The sequence below is a fragment of the Alexandromys fortis genome, unplaced genomic scaffold (genome assembly GCF_014885135.2).
Source record: "Alexandromys fortis isolate MF-2015 unplaced genomic scaffold, M_Fortis_MF-2015_v1.1 scaffold_108, whole genome shotgun sequence".
Lineage (NCBI taxonomy): Eukaryota > Metazoa > Chordata > Mammalia > Rodentia > Cricetidae > Alexandromys > Alexandromys fortis.
In genome coordinates this window covers 491,201-511,531 of record NW_026067994.1, presented here as the reverse complement: position 1 = coordinate 511,531, position 20,331 = coordinate 491,201, and the positions used below count along the sequence as shown (strand labels likewise).

Genomic DNA, 20,331 nt, shown 5'->3' with positions numbered 1-20,331 from the left:
ATATGCGTTCACATAGTGGGGGTTAAGAACTCAACTTCTTTGGAAGGCAGAAATAGCATTCTTGTCATCAAATATACTTGAAGTGCTTTGTTCTACCAAGAATGACATTTTGTCATTTAGCTGACTTTTTAGCCATGCTGAAAACAGTAGGTAAAGATGCCATTTTCTTTCTGTTTATTCCAAACACTTGAGGATCCCAAGAATGGGGTAGCATGGGAAATACCAACAAGACTTGTATGGTAAGAACTGGAGAGTAGACTGAGTAGGACAAGCACTTTTGAAGGGACATTTTCCCATGTAGCTAAGGGAATGGTTCATGACCCCCTTGCTCTCAGAGATGATGTAGAATTCTTTATGTTCCAGAAGAACTGACTATGTGGTGCGGCCTAGCACAGGAGAAGAGAAACGGGTGTTTCAAGAGCAGGTAAGCTCTCTTTAGAAGCACTGATATCAGCTCCTTGGATGTTCACGTCCTTCAGCTTAGATGGTTGAGTTTACTTGTTGGTGTAGAACTGATTTGGTAAACGGGAAATAAATTTTATTATTATTATCATTATTATTTTGTTTTCGAGACAGGTTTCTCTGTAGCTTTGGAGCCTGTCGTAGAATTAGTTCTTATAGAACAGGCTGGCCAGCCTCTCCCTCCCAAGAGTTGGGATTAAAGGTGTGCACCACCACTACCTGATGGGAAAGAAACTTTTTTTTCTGACTGTCTTTTCTTCCAGGTAGCAGAATGCATTTTACTTCCTTGCCATTTCCTAGTTGACCAGTTGTGAGGATTGTCCTTTTTTCCACTGTGGTTGGGTCATAGTTCTTTGCTTGTTTCCTCCTTATTGTAACATCTCATTTGATCCATTTATTTTAAGGGAGTGCTAGAAAGAACCCCACTAATTGTGACTTGGTAATTTTCTGACTTTTTTCTTGGTAGGAGCGTTACAGGTATAGCCAACCGCATAAGGCATTTACCTTTCGCATGCATGGCTTTGAGTCTGTGGTGGGGCCAGTGAAGGGTGTGTTTGACAAGGAGACCTCCCTCAACAAGGCTCGTGAACATTCCCTGCTGCGTTCTGACCGGCCTGCCTATGTCACCATTCTGTCTCTTGGTATGTGGCATGCATGCCTTTACTACTAGGAATTTCTTATTTTTACCCCAGAACTTTCCTCAGAATTTTCCTATACCAAACCTTAACCCCTCGCACATTCCAACCATTGAGGATCAGTCTCATAAGTTTTCTAATCTAAGAGATGGCAGGATAGATTTTGTGCTGGGAGATGGATGCCAGGAACTAGTGCTTCTTCTTGAAGCCATGTTCATCTTGATGAACTCTGCTTACAAGCTGGTAGTTACTTTAGGTATCGCACTCTGCCTCGTTAAAGAGGTTTTTGATTTTGTTTTTTTTCCTGAGAGAGGTCACATGCCTGTAACCCCAGTACTTAGGATGCTGAGATTAGAGGACTATTGTGAATTTAAAGGTTGCCTATGCTACATAGTGAGTTTGAAGCCGACTTAGTGATATTGTCTCAAAAAATAAGAGGGCCTGTAGAGTTGACTCAGCAGTTAAGAGAACAGACTGCTCTTTCAGAGGTCCTGAGTTCAATTCCCAGCAACCACATGGTAGGTCCCAACTGTCTGTAATTCCAGCTCTAGAGGATCTGGCATCTTCATACAGACATACATGCAGGTAAAATACCAGTGCACATAAAAATAAATAAATCTTTAAAAAAAAAATAAAGAGAAGAATTCTTTGTTATGAGTCCTGTTGGTAGTCTAGTGAGACCTCTGAACTCCTTCCCAGAGTTAGAATTATGCATTTAAATTCCCCCCCCCTTTTTTTTTGTTACAAGATTTCTCTATGTAGTCTTACCTGTCCCAGAACTTTGTAGATGAGGTTGGCTTCAAACTCAGAGATCTCTCTGCCTCTCCTGGGATTAAAGGCATGTACCTCCCCAACCTAACTGCATTTAAATTCTTGAACTACTTAGAGTTACAGAAGAAGCCAGTCATGTTTTAGTAACTATTAAGACGTTAAGATAAATTTAAATGCAAAACAGTTTTTGTTATGATATTGAATGATAGGACCCAGTAGCGGATGCTTCAGATTTTCTAACTTTCAATGGGGGTGAATGTAAGTGATTTGAATTGTTGTCTTCAATACCTGTAGCATAAAAAGTATTTGATTTCTATTGTAATAGTACAGTAATATCAATATGTAATTTATAATGTTCGTTGATAATTGAAGGAAGTGTTAAATTACTTTTTTAGAATCAAGTTTATAGAATTACTTTTCTTTTATCCTATATATACATGAATTCATTTTATTTTGCTCTAACCCACCCCTTACTCCCTCCTTCAACACCTTTCTAGTCCCTTACCTCAGATGCCCTCCCAACTTTATGTTTTCACTAAAAATGTATATTATATGTGTGTGTGTCCTACTGATGAGTTCATTTAGTGTCATCTGCATGTATGTGTGGTGTGGGTGTAGGACTTCACTGTAGCATGGGTAACCTATCCCTCCTTCAGAGAAAACTGACTTTATCTCCACTGGCTGCCCTGACTGCCTGTAGCTTTGCAACCAGAAGTGGAACCTTTTGAACCCCTCCTGTCCATGCTGGAATAGTGACTAGGTAGATCTTGTGTGGGTCTTGTGTAGTGACCACAGCTTTTGAGAGTTCATGAGTATAACTCCCTCCATGTCCAAAAGGTGCTGTTCCCTGCAACCCTCCCTAACCTCTGTCTTATAAAATCTTTCCGCCCACTCTTTCATGACCTCCCTGAGCCTTGGTGAGGGGTGGGTGTGATGTCCTATTTGGGGATGAGAACCACTTCACTCAGTTCTAAGGTATCCATGGACCTGATTTTGCCTGTAGGGTATGTTAAAAGTGTATTAAGTTCATGCAGTGTTTACAGCCACTAGAGGGCAGTGTGTCTTCGCCTGGCAGATGAGGCTCAGAGACCGCATTCTAGGGAGCTCAGTCCCACCAGAACAGGTCAGGAGATGTCATATTTACTGGAAGCTTGGCTTGACTCCTGGATTTTGCATTTTCTGATACCAGTTCGGGATGCTGCAGCTCGGCTGCCTAATGGAGAAGGCACTCGAGCAGAGATCTGCGAACTGCTCAAGGACTCTCAGTTTCTTGCTCCAGATGTCACCAGCACTCAGGTAAGTTAGTGAAATAGTTTTTTTTTTTTTTTTGGCTTCATTTCAGAATGTATTTGAGAAAAACTATTAGGAAATGTAAGTTACACTTTTTTTCCCCCAGAGTCTTATACCCATCAGGAGCTGTATGTGCTTCCTCTAAAATCTTTTAATAAAATGAATGAGTAAGTCATCTAATCCCATACCTGGGAAGCAGGGAAAGGTGGATCTCTTGAGTTTGAAGCCAGACTGGTTTACAGAATGGGTTCTAGGACAGCTAGAATTGCAAAGAGAAACTTGTATCAAAAACAAACAAAAAATCAGAACAAAACAAAAAAATCAAATCAAATGAATAAAAGCTATCTAGGCATGATGACATGTACCTATAATAAATACCAGCTACCTTGGGAGGCTGAAGCAGGACGATTTTGAATTTGAAGCCTAGATAACATAGTAAGACTCCTGCCTCAAAAATCAATGGGCCAGGGAGATTTTTCAGTGGGTAAAGACACTTGCTGTGCAAGCCTGATGACCTAACTTCACTGGAGTCTGTATATGAAGCTGGATGAGGTGACAGATCTTTAATCCCAGCATCTCTAAAATTAGGGTGGAGTCAGGCAAGGGAGACTCACCTTTTCTCTGGACTAGCTAGTCTGGAAAACACAGTGTGTTAGAAACAGCAAGAGATTGTGTCTCAACAAGGTAGATAGATGGTGAGCAGCAGCCCTGAAAGTTGTCTTCTGACTGCCACACACGTACTATGGCAAATGTTTGACTATATTCATATCATACATATAGTAAGAACACTAAAATAATCCAATAAAAATACTATGGCCAAGTGGGTAGAGAAATGACTTAATGGTTAAGAACAGTGTTCTTCCAGAAGACCCAGGTTTGATTCCCAGTAATTCACAACTGTATTTTTTAAAAGATATATTTTAAAAAACTTTATTTCTGTGTATGTGTGTCTATATTAACACATGCCATGTGAGTGTAGGTGACCATGAAGGCCAACAGAGGGCATTGGATCCCTTGGAGCTGGAGTTATCATTGTTTGAGCCACCTGATATGAGTGCTGGGAACAAGACCAGCAGTGCTCTTAACTGCTGAGCAATCTCTCCAGCCTTCTTGTAATAAAGGAAAGGTTTCTACAGTTAATTAGTTCACAGGATGCATTACAGTGAAGACAATTAGTATCTTAGCTGTACACCACTCCTTTCAAAGTAAGCCAGTGAAAAAACAGAGCTAGGTTGGGATCTAGGTTGTTATTCTCTGTGACTTACATCTGCTAGTTTTTCCTGGGAGTCCATATAACTTATTATCTTGGCTGCACTTTTCCCATGTCTCCTTTTGTTCTGTTCATAGGTGAACACTGTAGTGAGTGGTGCACTGGATCGACTGCATTATGAAAAAGACCCTTGTGTGAAATATGACATTGGACGAAAGCTGTGGATCTACCTGCATCGTGACCGGAGTGAGGAAGAGTTTGGTATGTGAGCCCTTCAGAGTGCTGACTAGATGCGGGGCTTCTGCCTTCTGTTCCAGATCCCTTACTCTGGTAGCATTCAGTTAGGATAGGATTATGGAGGCAGAATCCAGTCCACCAACAAGGCCATGGTTTGTCTTACTTTGTTTTTGTGACAGGATCTTGCTGTTTGAGCAAGCTGGCTTTGAACTTGATATGATTCTGTCTTTGTTTCCACAGTTCTGGACTTAACAATAGTGCATAGTCAAGTCCAGCTTTTTGTTTTGTTTGCTTTGCTTTGAGACAGAGTCTAGCCTGGTAACAGGCTGGCCTTGAATTTACTGTTTCCCTGCCTCAGGTTTCCGAGAAGTGGGATTACAACTTTTATTTGGAGAGGCCTTTGTTTTTTAACAAAGATCTTCTCATTAAGCATACTAAGGCCAAATTTCCTAAATTGTATAATGTTTTTCTTTATAGAACGGATCCATCAAGCTCAAGCAGCAGCAGCTAAAGCCAGAAAAGCTCTTCAACAAAAACCCAAGCCGCCATCCAAGGTGGTAAGTTACCTCGTGAGGGCGTTTACTTTAGAGGTTCTAAGATGAGGCGTGCCAGCAGAGACACTCGGCTTTTACCTGACCCAGTGAATGCATCAGGAGCCTTCATGATGCCTGAGGTAGACCCTTTTTCTTTTCTAGAAGTCCAGTAATAAGGAGAGCTCCATGAAGGGTCTTAGTGGCCCTTCTGAGCAAAGCCAGATGAGCCTCAGTGACTCCAGCATGCCACCTACCCCAGTTACACCTGTAACCCCCACCACGCCAGCATTGCCCACCACCCCCATATCTCCTCCACCTGTATCAGCAGTGAGCAAAAGTGGCTCTACCACTGTCTCTGAGCCAGCTAAATCAAGTTCAGGGTAAGTACCTGTGTTTCTTCTCTTGTTCTTTCCCTCTAGAGTCTTTCTGTATGCATGTGCTGAGTTTTTGTGTTTTTGTGTTCTCCCCTTGATTTTTCATATAGTGTTCTTCTGGTGTCCTCACCAACAATGCCACAGCTAGGAACGATGCTTTCCCCAGCTTCCATCCAGTCTCCACCCAGTTCTCAGGCTACTGCTCGGGTTGTAAGCCACTCTAGCTCAGCTGGACTGCCCCAGGTTCGGGTGGTAGCCCAGCCCAGCCTTCCTGCTGTTTCCCAGCAGTCAGTAGGGCCAGCACAGACACTACCACAGATGCCAGCAGGACCACAGATTCGTGTGCCAGTCACTGCTACACAAACCAAAGTAGTACCCCAGGTAAGTGGATGCTGCATGTCATTGGGATACAGGGACCATATAGACCTAGAAGTGGGCTACTCAGTGACTCAAACAAGTAGAGCTTGAGGAAGACCTGGAAGTCTTATATTGTTGGTATTAATGATGAAGTTCAGTGAACTCATTTAATGTTCAAAGTTTCAAGGGAAATGTTCAAAGCTCGGAAAAGTACTTTTAGGTACTCTGTTTTGCATGTCAGAAACAAGATCTTCATTGTCATATCAAGGCCCTGTAGAAGGAGAATTGTGCTTCTAAATTTCCATTGTGCCTTTAGCCATGCCGCTGATCACTTGTTTGAAAGATTCACATATTTTGTCTTCATTTTCCTTTCCTGTATGTAAAATGTCTTCAGCATACGGAAATGAAATAAGAGGTTAAATGTAAAACATTGTGAACAAGATACAAATATAGGAGATACAGTGTACATTCCACGGTGTGGTGAGCTTCAGGTACTTTCAGAATACTTTCTGAGCAGAGTTGTACAGGGCCCTTGCATTGCTGCTGATCCCATTTTGGTGTCTAATTGGTCTCTTGACTTCACATCCTGAACTAGGCAGTTGTGGCAACTGTTCCAGTCAAGGGGCAAACTGCAGCGGCCTCTGTGCAGCGGCCTGGACCTGGGCAGACAGGGCTCACAGTGGCAAATCTCCCTGCTGCAGTCAGCCCAGTGAGCAAGCCAGCCATGAGTTCTCCCGGGAACTCCGCTCCAAGTGCCTCCACGACAGCCGTCATCCAGAATGTCACAGGACAGAACATCATCAAGCAGGTATGTGGACCTGACTGAGTGGTGTCCTAAAGATAAAAGCAAAGGAGTTAAGGTGTGGGATGAGACTGAACAGCCTGGGTGCCTATGGAGGAGGCTTTGTTGCCTTTGTCTCATGGTTTGGAGATTTATCAGGTGAGTGCCCCACCCCACCCCCACCCCATGAGTAGAGGTTTGCCTAATCCATGACACTAGTTTAGCACTGTGAATCTTTTCATTGGTATTGTGTTTCCCCGTCCAGGTATCAATAACTGGGCAGCTTGGCGTGAAGCCCCAGACAGGCAGCAGCATTCCACTCACAGCCACTAACTTCCGTATCCAGGGTAAAGATGTACTGCGCCTGCCACCTTCTTCCATCACCACAGATGCCAAGGGCCAGACGGTTTTGAGAATCACTCCGGACATGATGGCCACATTGGCCAAGTCTCAGGTTACCACAGTCAAATTGACTCAGGACCTCTTTGGGACAGGAAGTGGCACTGCAGGCAAAGGCATCTCCGCTACCTTACATGTCACTTCCAACCCTGTCCATGCAGCTGACAGCCCTGCTAAGACCCCTTCAGCCAGTGTTCCTTCATCAGCTCCAGCAGGTACTACCGTGGTCAAAGTAACTCCTGATCTCAAGCCAACAGAAACCTCGAATTCAGCTTTTCGCTTGATGCCAGCTCTTGGTGTGAGTGTGGCAGATCAGAAGGGAAAGAACACAGTGGCCTCTTCAGAAGCAAAACCTGCTGCCACAATCCGCATTGTGCAGGGTCTGGGAGTGATGCCTCCTAAAGCAGGCCAGACTATTACTGTTGCAGCACATGCAAAGCAAGGAGCCTCTGTCACTGGTGGGTCTGGAACTGTCCATTCTTCAACAGTGTCCTTGCCCAGTATAAATGCTACTGTGTCTAAGACTGTGGCTGTGGCTCCTGGGGCAACAAGCACCCCTATCAGCATTGGGACTGGAGCCCCCACAGTGCGACAGGTCCCTGTTAACACTACAGTTGTGTCCACATCCCAGTCTGTGAGTATTGTTGATGGTAAAGATTTTAGCCTTCTGCTCAGGAAACTATTTTCTGGAAGGAGATGGGTGTCTTAGGGTTTCAGTTGCTGGGATATGAAACACTATGACCAAAAGCAAGTTGGGGAGGAAAGGGTTTATTCAGCTTTTATTTCCATATTGCTGTTTATCATTGAAGGAAGTCAGGACAGAAATTCAAGCAAGGCAGGAATCTGTAGGCAGGAGCTGATGCAGAGGCCATGGAGAGTTGCTGCTGACTGACTTGTTCTACATGGCTTACTCAGCCTGCTTTCTTATATACCCTAGGACCACCAGCCCAGGATGGCATTGCCCAAAATGGGTTAGAGCTTCCTGTATCAAGAACTAATTAAGAAACTACCTTACAGCTGGATTTTGGAGGCATTTTTCTTGAGGTTCCCTCCTTTCAGATGACCCTAGCTTGTATTAAGTTGGACGCAGGATTTTGCTATAGCCCAGGCTGGCTTAGAACTTGTTATGTGCCTAAGCTGGTCTTGACTCTCCTCATTTGTTGATTTTCTTCTCAGTCAAGTGTTGGAATTGTAGGTGTGTACAGCCAAGGCCCGCCTGGAAAAGTACTTCAGGTTTGGCCCCTGTCCCTTAGGAGACTAAGAACTAGGAAACTGATCTGTCCATATCACTCAATTTGACATATAGATTTGGGTTGTTTTTGGAATACAATTTAGAAAAGTGTAGCGCGTGTGTGTATACATGCACACATATATATCCTTAAAATATAAAGAATAATGTCAGAAGCATAGGGTAAAATACAAGAAATTACAAGGGTTAATGAATAATGTATTTATCCTTCCAGCCCTTTCCCTGAGCATTCCATGTATATACACCTAGTTAAGAATGTCTTGGGGCTCATTGTAGGCCATTCTCAGATATTGACCAAGCCCTGTTTAGTGATGTGATAATACATAGGAGAGCTTCTGCTGCCAGTGTGCTACAGTAATGCTCTAGTGCAAGGTTTTTTTTAAAAAGTATTTCTGGGGCTGGAGAGATGGCTCAGCGGTTAAGAGCACTGCCTGTTCTTCCAAAGGTCCTGAGTTCAATTCCCAGCAACCACATGGTGGCTCACAACCATCTGAAATGAGGTCTGGTGCCCTCTTCTGGCCTGCAGGCATACACACAGATAGAATATTGTATACATAATAAATAAATAAATAAATATAAAAAAAAAGTATTTCTGGAACGTAGATAACTGAGTCTCAAAGATACACATATTGAAAGTTTGACACACTAATTGTGACCCTGCAGCACTGGGGCCAAAAGCCAGAGTCTTGAGCCTACTAGGCAACTACTCGACGAGCTACATTCCTAGTTCCAAACTGAAGAAAATATTTTCTACTCATGTAACAATATATAGCTGATAGACTTTTTGGTAGCAATTAGTGCTTTCTTTTTTTCAAACATTATTTTTTTATTTTATATTCACTGGTGTTTTGCCTGCATGTGTGTCTGTGTGAGGTGTTAAAGCCCTGGAATTGGAGACAGGTGTGAGCCGGTACTGGGAACTGAACCTGATTCCTCTAAAAGAGCAACCAGTGCTCTTAACCGCTGAGCCATCTCTCCAGTCCCTCTTGTATTTTTTTTTAAACGTTATTTTTATTTTATATGCATTGGTATTTTGTCTGCATGTCTGTGTGAGGGTGTCAGATCCCCATGGAGCTGGAGTTATAGACAGTTGTGAGCTGCTGTGTAGGTGCTGGGAGTTGAACCTGGGTCCTCTGAAAATACAATTACTTCTCTTAACCTCTGAGCCATCTCTCTTCTATCTTTTAAAAACAAGCAAGATTTACACATGGTTATAAATTACCTGCTGGGTGTGTGACTCAGTGGTAGAACACCTGCTTAGCATGTGGGAGACTTTAGGTTTCATCCCCAGTACTGGGTGGGATGGGTAATTTTGTTACTAATCAAACATCAAAAACTAGGCAGCCTAAGTCAGAAGGGGACATTGACTTCCACTAGCATTAGGTACACATGCAATTCACAAACATACATGTAGGTAAAACACACACATAAAATTAATCAAAAAAATTTTAAAGAATTATACTCTTTATTAGTCAGATTTTGTATTGCTGTGACAAAATACCTGCCATAAACTAGGAAAACATTAACTTAGAGTCATGGTCGCAGAGTCTCTGTCCCAGTCTTTAGCTCTGTTGATTCTGGACCAGTGGTGAGCAGCAAATCATAGTGGTGGGAGTGAGCTCATGAGAGGAAGTGTCAGTGAGAACCAGGAATTAGGCATAACCTCAAGAGCACACTACTGCACTTACTTCCTCCAGCTAGACTCACTTCTTAAAAGTGTCTACAATCTTCTAAAGTAATCAGTATATGAGCCTGTGGGGGACATTTCATACTTAAACTATAACATTGCACCCTTTGTCCCCACACAACACAAAACGCAGTTTCCAACACTGTTCAAAAGTCCCCGTCTGTTAGCTGAGTATATGGTTCATTCCTGTAATCCTAGCTCTAGAGAAGCTGAGGCAGGAAGACTGAATTGATGTATAGCCTGGGCTCTATAGAGAGACCCAGTCTCAAGTTCCATTCCCCCTGGACTTCTAAGTTCAGAGTCTCCTGAGACTTAAGGCAAACTCAGAGCTTGAGCTCATCGTGATAAATAGGCCTATAACTTAACGTATAAGCAAGTTTATTGGAGTTACTTGGGTTCTGACTGCAGGAATATTGGAACCCTTGGGGAATGAGGATTGGCGCTGTCTCTAGTGCTCTCGCTTCTTCTCTGTAGGAACTAGCTGTTTGCTGTATCTCCTTCTAGCTCACAAATGCTGATTGTTTTCTTTGTAGGGGAAGCTGCCTACAAGGATCACAGTTCCTCTCTCTGTGATTAGCCAGCCAATGAAGGGCAAGAGTGTCGTCACAGCCCCCATTATCAAAGGCAACCTTGGAGCCAAGTGAGTGCTGTTTGTGGAAGAGCAAATGCAGTTTTGCAGAATGCGAAGGTGCTTGATGCCTGACATTTCCATCAGTGATACACATGGAATCCCCAGTACTGTTTTTGGATGCAACAATTAAGACATACAAGAGCCATTCTGTGCCTGGCTTCTATTGCAGAGTAGGAGGAATACAACAGCAGTACTAAAGCGGGGAAAAAGTGGTAGAAAATGAGGAGGGGCAGGGTGTTGGGGTGGGATGGTTGGAAGATGTTGCTGGATCAAAGGATCCTTCCTTTGATATTTGAGCCCGAGCTTAAGACGGTTTGGCAAATGTTGACTTCCTCTGGCCCTGCCTTAAACAGGGATAAAGACTGATGCAGTCATTTGGGCATTCTTAATCATGAGGAGGCTGTTTGGGGATGTGGGTGTGGCCTTTTTCTTTCCTAAGGGACAGGGATCTTGCTGCGTTGCTGGGGCTGCCTCACACCTGTACTGTCTGTAGTGCTGTCGGCTCTCCTTCCCAGGTGTCCGACTGGAAAAGATTCTTGCCAGGGACTCATGGTTCCTGTCTCTTGCTGGGCAGAGTATAGAGTTTACAGTATTTTATCCACTACTCTGGAGGCTCCAGCCATGGAGAGTATAGAAGTTTAGAAGAAAGGTAGCCCTAGTATGAGATTCCATTTGAATTCAGAATGCGGAGGTTTGTAATGAGCACAAGGCCTCTTTATTGTCCTTCATTCCATATGGAGCTTCAGTCTGAGCCAGAGCAATGTGTGGTCATGCCTTACTTCTGTTTCCCTTCCACAGTCTCAGTGGGCTGGGTCGCAACATCATCCTCACAACCATGCCAGCAGGTACTAAGCTAATTGCTGGCAATAAGCCAGTGAGTTTCCTCACTGCCCAGCAGTTGCAGCAACTTCAGCAACAAGGTCAGGCCACACAGGTAAGGTCTAACTAATGCTGACTGTTGACCATCTCAGCTTGTCTGTTTCCTTTGCTTTCCTTCACTGATGTGCCTACTTGCAGTTCACTGACCAGATTTCCTCTCTTTGTGCGCAGGTGCGCATCCAGACTGTTCCCGCATCCCATCTCCAACAGGGCACAGCTTCTGGCTCCTCCAAAGCAGTCTCCACTGTTGTTGTGACCACCGCTCCTTCTCCTAAACAAGCACCTGAACAACAGTGACTGAGAAAGAGAGGCAGCTTTAAGAGACCAGGCCTCATGCATCTTGGCTGACAGAAAGGGAACAGGGAAGTTGGTTGCTTCATTCCTCAGAGCTCTCCTGCTTGAGGCAGAGTGGTGGAGGGTGATGCCAACTATGGCCTAGGTTCTGCAGCCACACTCCAGAATGAAGCCCTGACGAGGTTCCATTTTAGGGATTCAGGGCTGCACTGTCTAGTCCAAGAGGAGAGAACATCAAAGTCATGGGAGGTCACAGTCACAAGAGCCAGAGTTTACCTCCTGAGTGGTGGATGTCCAGGGAGCAGGCCTTCCAGTTGGGGAGCGGGCCAGCAGTGAATAAGCCTCATTCTGTGTGAGGATTTTACTTTTTAGTTTTCGACCTTCTTGGTGACTTGTCCAGATGAGTTTTGTGTCAAGAAAATTTTGTGTAACTTATTTTTTTAAAAAACTTATTGTGCATCTTTTATCAAATAGAAATGCGGGCTTTAGTGCCCCTAAACTGATCCCTTACTCCTTTGGCCAGAATGAAAGCATAATAATACTCTTAACAGGTTGGGGGCTTACTTGATAATGAGAGGTTACATAGTAGGGAATGTAGGCCATGAGGTCAAGTGAGACCAGTTTGGTACCACTTACTAAAGGTGGGTGTCAGGGTCTTGGGATTGTCCTTGACATTTGTCAAGAGAGAGTAGGGGATGCTGGCCGAGATGCTGCTCACAGTGCACTTGCGTACAGCCCAGAGATTCTGTCTGCTGTAGAACAGCAGTTGCAAACCAGACCCTTGAAGCTGGCCACCTGATTGGAGCATAGAGAAAATGGTGGAGGTTGGGCAGTGTTAGGAGAAGTAAGTCTGAGTTTGCGGTTTTTATTCCTGGCCATTTCACACTTCTCAGCCACTACCAGCCGCAGACAGCTCAGAAGGATGGTTTTAAAGTCCTACGTACTTAGTGCACTGGTCACACCTTCTGTATCCTGCTGTGGTGCAGGGGTGGGTGGGAACGCCTTTCTGTAGGGACAGGGCTTCCTTGTCTCTCTGTGAAAGTATCCAAATTATTAAAAAATTATCTTTCATCTTGGGCCTTTAATTGTTTTCTTTTATGGGGAAGTAGAGCCAGAGGCCACATAGAATGGAAACGGCCTGGTGTAAGTTGTAGGTGGGTTGAAACTGGGTTATTTAGCAAGTTGCAGAGAAACCGAAAAGGGTTAGAGTGCTTTCAGCTACAGAGTGACTTTACAGTTGCATTTGGTTCTTACAGCAATTTTGACAATTAGAGTTGTCATCCTCTTTAACAGTGAGAAGATAGAAATCTTAGTGGAAACTAGAGGAAACTAAGATGCGTACCTGGTCTTGAAACCCAAAGTCAGTTCCCAGTGTTAGAGACGTAACTTAGTGGGGAGAGAGAACAAGTCAGTTCCCAGTGTTAGAGATGTAACTTAGTGGGGAGAGAGAGAGAACAAGTCGGTTCCCAGTGTTAGAGACGTAACTTAGTGGGGAGAGCACCAACTAGCAGGTTGGATTCCTGGTACTGCTGAAGTGTGATGTTAGAGTCACATGGGCCTGTAGAAATCTCTTCTCTGGACATCGGAGTGGAGGATCAGAACTTCACACTCATGCTTGGCTCACTTCGGCTGGCTAGAGGCCCACCTGGTGCTACATTAGAGCAGAAAGTTAGGACTTCCAAGTCAGGTCCCCTGTGTGCTGTACTCTTAGTGAAGACTCACTAAGGTGTCCTGGTGAAACCGCAGGGTAATTAGAGTTGGGTGGGAAGCCTGGCTCTCAAACCGCAGGTGACAGGATGAGATGAACTCACACTCTTGATGGCGTGGGAATGGACTGAAATGATGAGAAGTGGGGGGACTGTAGTGAGGGGAATAAACATTACTTGTGTGTTTTATATTTTTGGATATCATATTCACACAGAAAATGATGTGGTAGTTCCTAGACAACAATAAGGGAAGGTAGGAGATACTCTCTGTGAGATATTTACTGTTGGCTAAAACCTCTGAGATTTTCCTTAGCAAATCCCATAAAAGTCACTCTTGCTTTCGGCTTTCAGATCTACTCCAAACTTTTATATACTGAGGGTATCTGATTGCCTGTCTGATTAGTACATGCAAATATATTGTATATCCTAGCGAATACAGGCCTATTTAATGATGCCAGTTTGTGGGGTTGACTCCCAGAAGTCTAGTTTTGCAGGGAACAGCTCTTGTAATACAGTGGCATCATTGATCCTCTGAGCTTCTGTTGGACAGATTGGTAAAATTACTCAGACCGTGTACCCAAGATTGGATTTAGTGAAAAGCATTCTGATCTACTTGTACTTTAAGATTTGTTTTTTCTGTGTGTATCTGTGTTTGTGTGAGTACGTGTGGGAACCGGTGGAAGAAGTCATGCAGATGTGGGAGCTGGGAACTGAGCTCTGGGCATCTGGAAGAACAGGGGGTGCTTGCCAGCCCTGCGGCTCGTACTTCTAACACTGTTGAAGAATATTTTGCCATGGAAGATCTTTCAATAAAGGTGTCCCAAATCACTGGTTAGAGTTAGTATTTTATATTTAATAGTTGTATGTCAATCCCTCAAGAATATTGTTTCTTCTGCTAATATGAGAAGTCTCACATCTTTTTTTTAATGAAAATAAAATAGGAAATAAGTTCCTTTTCCAACCTAGATCTGAGGAAAGCAATTTTTTTTTTAATTGTTGCTAGTGAATGAGTCCTTAAATACTTTCCGAATGGGTTGGGTTCCTCTCAGCTGGCAAGCCAAGGGAAAAGGGAGCCCAGAGTTCTATAATACTTAATATTTTCAGATGATTCGAATCCCTACATGTGACTTTGCAGAACTTTGTGAAGTTTCTCTTTTAGGTGTTTATGAAGGATAGGGGTATGGGATGAGAGAAAGACACCAGACTTGCCAGTCACAGTTTTGATGGATTTTGCCAGTTCATAGCTTTTTGACCTTCTGCTGACCAACCTCAGGAGGATGTCACATGCTTAGATTGCAGAGGCTGTGCAGGCCCCTGAGATAGAGTGCACTCCAGCATCAGAGTGCTGCACAGTGAAAGGCCCTTCAACAGAAGCCCTTTTTACCCAGGAACTAACGTATATGTTTAGTTCTCCGTGTACTATTGTGGCTTTGTATGTACTGTGTCCTATGCCTGGTGTACCTTTTCTAAAGGACCAACTCCCCATTTCTCCTCTGCTCCTCCTTCCTCTGGTTTATGCATGTGGGTGTTTTGCCTAACTGTATGTATGTGCACTACATGCGTGCCTGATGCCCCTGGAGGTCAGAGGATAACATCCCTTTGAACTGGAGTTGTAGACAGTAGTCAAGTGCCATATGGGTGCTTGGAGTCAATCCTGGGTCCTCGAGAAACATGAAGTGTTCTTATCTGCTGAGCCATCTCTCTAGTCCTGTGTGTCTGTTTTTGTTTGTTTATTTGTTTTGTTTTTGAGACAGGGTTTTTGGCTGTATTGGTACTCAAATTGTAGACCAGGCTGGCTTTGACCACCTGTCTCTGCCTCTCAAGTGTTGGGATTAAAGGTGTGTGCCACCACCGCCCCCAGTCTGTCTCTGTACTTCTTAACAGTGTCCATCACTATAGTGATACTTCATTTGTATTTTAATAAATAAAGCTTGCCTGAAGATCAGAGAGTAAAACAGCCACCCGGGTCAGGCTTACAGACCAGGCAGTTGTGACACACACCTTTAATCCCAGTAGCCATACTAGTTGCCATAGAAACTGGGTGGTAGTGCTGCACGCCTTTAATCCCAGCACTAGAGAAATATAAAATATAAAATGGAAGGAGACAGTTCTCACACAGTCTCATTCTGAGGATTTCTGGAGGCAGGATCTCCATTTTAGACTGAGGTAGAGGTAAGAACCAGTGACTGGCTGTTTCACTTTTCTGACCTTTAGGTTGAACCAGTATCTGTCTCTGAGTTTTTATTTAATCTCGCTACACATCACATTGCCTAATGATAGCCTCAGGAGTTCTCTCTTACTGTCAATTCCTTGATGGATATCTCATTAATTCTTGCAAATGTTTCAGTGCTCGGGAAGTGGCTGTTTAATAAATATCTGGTGAGGAAAGTTAAAAAAAAATTCTACAAAACATGTCCAGAATCAATAGTATAGTATCAAGTCTATATAAAAAAATTGAAAATTCTTACCCTTTGGTTTTAGCTGTTTTAAAATTGGAGGCCTTTTCATAATCTGATCTTTCCCCCTCTGTATCTGGGAGCTACAGACTTACTATATAATGTGGTCAATAGGACAATGTTGAGGAATTAGGACTTTCAGTTCTCAGCTGAGCTGTCAACTAGCTCCTTTTGATTGAAGAAAATCATCTTTCACCTAATTTAGTCTCCGATCAAGGCCACAAGGTAGTGCTCTGGGATGACTCACTAGAGAATGTTTCAAAAGTCAGCACTTAAAATACCAAAGCTTGCGAGTTTCTTTATTATTTAACGAACGCGTTAGAATTTTGGCTCTGAACCGAAGGCACTGCATTGTCGAGCACTAAGTCTCAATATGTTTTTGAGAAGAAAGTACCTGCGTGATTGAGAGAAGAGGGGCAAGTTATCAGAAGCAGCATGTGCTGGCTTGTTAGATTGATGGGTTATTTCATCCACACGGTCACTTCCTGTTGTAGGTATTCAGAGTCTTAGAGCAGTTTCTCTACAAGAACAGGCTTGCTACTGAAAGGTCTATAATAGTATTACTCTAATATGGACTTTATAAGTTAAATTATGTGTAAAAATCCAAGTAGCATGGTACATAAACACCTGAGGTCCAGTTTCCTGTATTTGAGTCTCTAACTTTGTATTAGATGAGGAATGCAAATATGGAGCCCTAAGAGCGCACTAGGGCGAGCCTTAAATAGAGGGGACAAGCTGCTTTTGTTCCAGCTATTGTTGACAAAGGATGAGGTCTCTCTCCACTTCCCCAAGGCCTGATGTCACTCCTCATCTGAGCCACTTAAAAGGGCTGACTGGTAAGTGTGATCTGATGACGTCAGCTTCTGAATCCCAATGATTTCTCCTTCTGCATGTCTCTTCACCCTAGTCAGAAAGCTGCAGCAGACATAAGAACCATTGAATTAGCCGTAAGTCCTCTGTTCACTAACTCCATGATGTAAGAGAATGGCAGAGCCTTTCTTCAGGTATCTATTAAACATGGTTATAGAACATCTACACACCTGACTTCCAGGATTCTATTTACAGAAGAGAAAAAAATCAACTGGTAACCAAAATAATAATAATAATAATAATAATAATAATTTATTATTGAGACTAGATTTAGACCTCTTATCATCAAACTATTTTACAGACCAGAAAGAGCTGGAGGAAACTTTTTTTTTTTTTTTGGCCTGGGGTTCTTCCTGGGTGAAGTATATATCTCCTTTGAGTCTAGGGGAAATAAGACTTGGGCGGGGGGAAGGCAGGGGCAGCTTCCACAGCAACAGATCTCCATAATAACACATAATAATAGTTTTCCATTTTTCAGTTGGTCAGATTACTCAGGCTTTTGAAGCCTTGTTTCCCCGTTTGTTAAAAAGTGATGAGGGTTAAGGGAGTTAACATGTGGTGCCTGGGGCAGTAAATGCAGGCAGCCAATAGTTCTTATAGTCTATATTATGTTAAAAAGTAATTAGAAAGCACTTTCCGCTCTTGGACATATTTTGATGTCTGTATATTTGGGAAGTAAACAAAACAAGTTTGAACATAGGTGATGGATCCACCAAACCAGTGACAGGAGGGACATTAACCCAGACAGATTGCTGGTTTGAGGATTTTCCTATTATGTACCAGCTTAAAATCTGTTTGAGGCCAGGAAAGCAGGCAGTGGTGGTCCATGCTTTTAATCCCAGCACTCGGGAGGCAAAGGCAGGCGAATCTCTGTGAGTTCGAGGCCAGCCTGGTCTACAGAGCGAATTCCAGGACAGGCTCTAAGGCTACAGAGAGGTTTTTTGTTGTTGTTGTTTTTTTCTCCAAAAGTCTGAACTGTACTTGAAACCTAGGTTTAGCATGCCCTACTCAGCCTGTTTAACATAGCTGAGCCTCCTTACACTCTCTGGCAAGTAAGAATTATGGTAATTGCCCTACAAATGAAGAGTACCTCGTACAGAGTTCAGCATAAAGTTGGCAGTAACTAAGTAGTAGGAGTGAACCACCGACACTTCGAGCCTGGTTAGGGAGAGAAACTTGACAGCATTGGTTTTAACATACCAGTAAACAAGAGAGAAGTTGATGGCCGTGATGCAAAGGGCAACCAAGTAGTGCCAGCAGAAGCACATGGTGATAAACATGATATTGTCCATGTCTTTCTGGTCCCATTCTGGTGTTCCAAATGGGGGGAACAGGACAAATCCAATCTGGAGGAGTAGAGGAGAAAGTTTCTGGTTGGTTATCTAAGAAGCAGCCCAGTGGTCTCCATTGTTCTACGCTGTGTCACAGGTCCTGCACAAAGTCTGATTGCTTCGTAGGATGATTTAAAAATAGCTAAACTTTAGGGCTTTCATTTTATATGAGTACTTTAGTAAATACAGAGTGCCAGCAAACTATTGGTGGAGAAAAATTGCATAAGTCAAGGGATGGTGTAGGGATTAAAAGGTCACCTAGACCAGACACCATGCCCTCACTCCCCTACCCCTACTGTATCTGCTGCATTTTCAGATAAGTCACTTGGGGACTTTTCTTGGGCATTTCCAAGGGGACTTCTCAACCCAGACCATATGAGGAGCTTGAATGATACCTGCCAGAACCAGGTTCCCTGAAGAATGAGGAGACTGGTTCGGAAAAGCTCCAGCACAATATTATCCCGAAAGATCACCTCTAAAGAGATACTGACACTCCCTCCAAACAAACCGAACAGCAGAAGCGAATGGATGTGCTGGTCCAGTGGAGGGCGGTTGTGGACGTGGAAATAGAAGAGAAAACCTGTTGCAAACCAATGACAGCCATCAGAAACTTGCTTGTTTCTAGTTAAGAGGGTTCACTCTAGCTTTTCCCAATTACTGGAATTTCCCCCAAATCAAGATTCTTCAGCATTCAGGAAGCCAGCTGACATGAGCACTGGCAGCAAGCACATGCAGACTGCTAGTTTTGTGGGTCTCTTGAGAATAGAAAAGAATGTGTCTGCAGACTCCATGACAAGCAATCCAGAGTGCGGGTAGTAGGTCAGCTATGGTGCTGGGTCGTAAGCAGTTGGATGAACGGGGGAACACATATACGCACATATAATGTCTTGAGGATTGATTTTTCTGAGGAAGGCCATATGTTAATATTTTAAATTTGGATACAAATTCAACTTGTCCATTTTTCTTCCCTTTGTCTCCAAGTTACCTTCACTGAATACTGCCATAGCCAAAACCAGCCTGTCCACCCCCAGGGGCACAGTGTTGAAGTAAAGGTAGGTGAGCATGTCAATGATTCCTGAGACACCAAAGAACAGGTACATGGTGCTGTGCTGCCAATTCATTAGCTTTGTCCAATGATTCTCATGGTAGAGGTGGAGGTGAGGCCCATCTGGAACAAACTGCTCGGCCAGGATCCCTGCCAGGAAGTAAAAATAAAAAATGAGATGGCAAGGGTGTCAACAAGACAAACATGAGATAGCGGAAGTTGCCTGAAGACATGAGCCAGGTCCAGATATGGGTGATAGAGGTCAAAGGTCAGCAGACTGACTGCAAAACTACTGCCAGAGAAAATTTCTCTGAGGAGCCGATGAAAACATCTGGCCCTGGATACTCCTTCAGGGTTTGAGGATGGAGACACAAGGGCAGAAATAGAACATACTGGTCCCCAGGAAGTTCCTCAGCAGAGATAACAGCATTTCCCCATAGGTGACAGTGTGGCTGAGACACTGCTCTTCTGTTGTGGAATATGACTTTAACTAGGCAAATATGTAGTATATTTGTTTATGCTGCATTTGTTTAACTATGAAGATGTACCTAAGGCACCCGATCGCTCTAATAAAAAGCTGAGCAGCCAATAGCCAGGCAGCAGAGGGGTAGGAGATAGGTGGGGTTGGCGGGCAGAGAGAATAAGGAGGAGAAATCTAGGTTTAAGAAGGGAGAAGAGAACGAGGGAGAAAAGGCAGCCGCCAGCCAGCAGACTCGGACATACAGAAAGAAAGGTAAAAGATCCCTGAGGCAAAACATAGCTGAAGAGAAACGGGTTAAATTAAGTTATAAGAGCTGTGGGGCAAGCATAAGCTAAGACTGAGCATTTATAAGTTGGGAACTGGTCGGTGGTCCAAAAGAAGGCCTGCTGCAATCTTTGGACATCAGTAAGCAGTGAAGATCCAAAAGAGGATGAGGCTGAAGGGACATGGAACAGAAGTCACAGTGGTGTCCGATGTGCAGACCTGAGAGAGGGAAGCAACTCCGGGTATGTGCTGGGGCTGCCATAGAGTGGGTACCCTTCCTCACCATAGCCCTGTGTTTAAAACACGGGTGAGCCTATGAGGCCTCACAGTTTCCAGCCACAGTGCCTAGAGAGACAGAAGCGAGGCCAGACGGATGAAGCTATACTTCG

General features: G+C 43.7%; 2 protein-coding genes across 10 annotated transcripts in view; one reads left to right on the top strand and one right to left on the bottom strand.

Moving 5' to 3' along the window:
- Nucleotides 1-12,860, top strand: part of Nfrkb (nuclear factor related to kappaB binding protein) — a 30,241-nt gene extending 17,381 nt beyond the window's left edge. For 5 of the 9 annotated variants that reach the window (XM_050160059.1, XM_050160058.1, XM_050160055.1 and 2 more), the window contains 12 exons: nt 364-424; nt 929-1,103; nt 3,058-3,164; nt 4,506-4,629; nt 5,083-5,162; nt 5,301-5,518; nt 5,623-5,893; nt 6,465-6,677; nt 6,916-7,683; nt 10,519-10,625; nt 11,415-11,550; nt 11,667-12,860. In XM_050160059.1, the coding sequence (XP_050016016.1) occupies nt 364-424; nt 929-1,103; nt 3,058-3,164; nt 4,506-4,629; nt 5,083-5,162; nt 5,301-5,518; nt 5,623-5,893; nt 6,465-6,677; nt 6,916-7,683; nt 10,519-10,625; nt 11,415-11,550; nt 11,667-11,792 (2,386 nt within the window). In that variant the 3' untranslated portion in view covers nt 11,793-12,860. Of the gene's footprint in view, nt 1-363; nt 425-928; nt 1,104-3,057; nt 3,165-4,505; nt 4,630-5,082; nt 5,163-5,300; nt 5,519-5,622; nt 5,894-6,464; nt 6,678-6,915; nt 7,684-10,518; nt 10,674-11,414; nt 11,551-11,666 lie in introns of those variants that run through there. The other 4 variants (XM_050160060.1, XM_050160057.1, XM_050160056.1 and 1 more) reach the window with 2 other exon arrangements.
- A 3,363-nt stretch (nt 12,861-16,223) lies between these two features.
- The window catches only part of Tmem45b (transmembrane protein 45B), a 40,599-nt gene continuing 36,491 nt past the window's right edge, over nt 16,224-20,331 (bottom strand). The window contains exons 3-6 of the mRNA XM_050160063.1: nt 19,138-19,347; nt 18,548-18,732; nt 18,022-18,167; nt 16,224-16,866 (exon numbers count right to left, since the gene is read on the bottom strand). Of these exons, the coding sequence (XP_050016020.1) occupies nt 16,752-16,866; nt 18,022-18,167; nt 18,548-18,732; nt 19,138-19,347 (656 nt within the window). The 3' untranslated portion in view covers nt 16,224-16,751. The remainder of the gene's footprint in view (nt 16,867-18,021; nt 18,168-18,547; nt 18,733-19,137; nt 19,348-20,331) is intronic.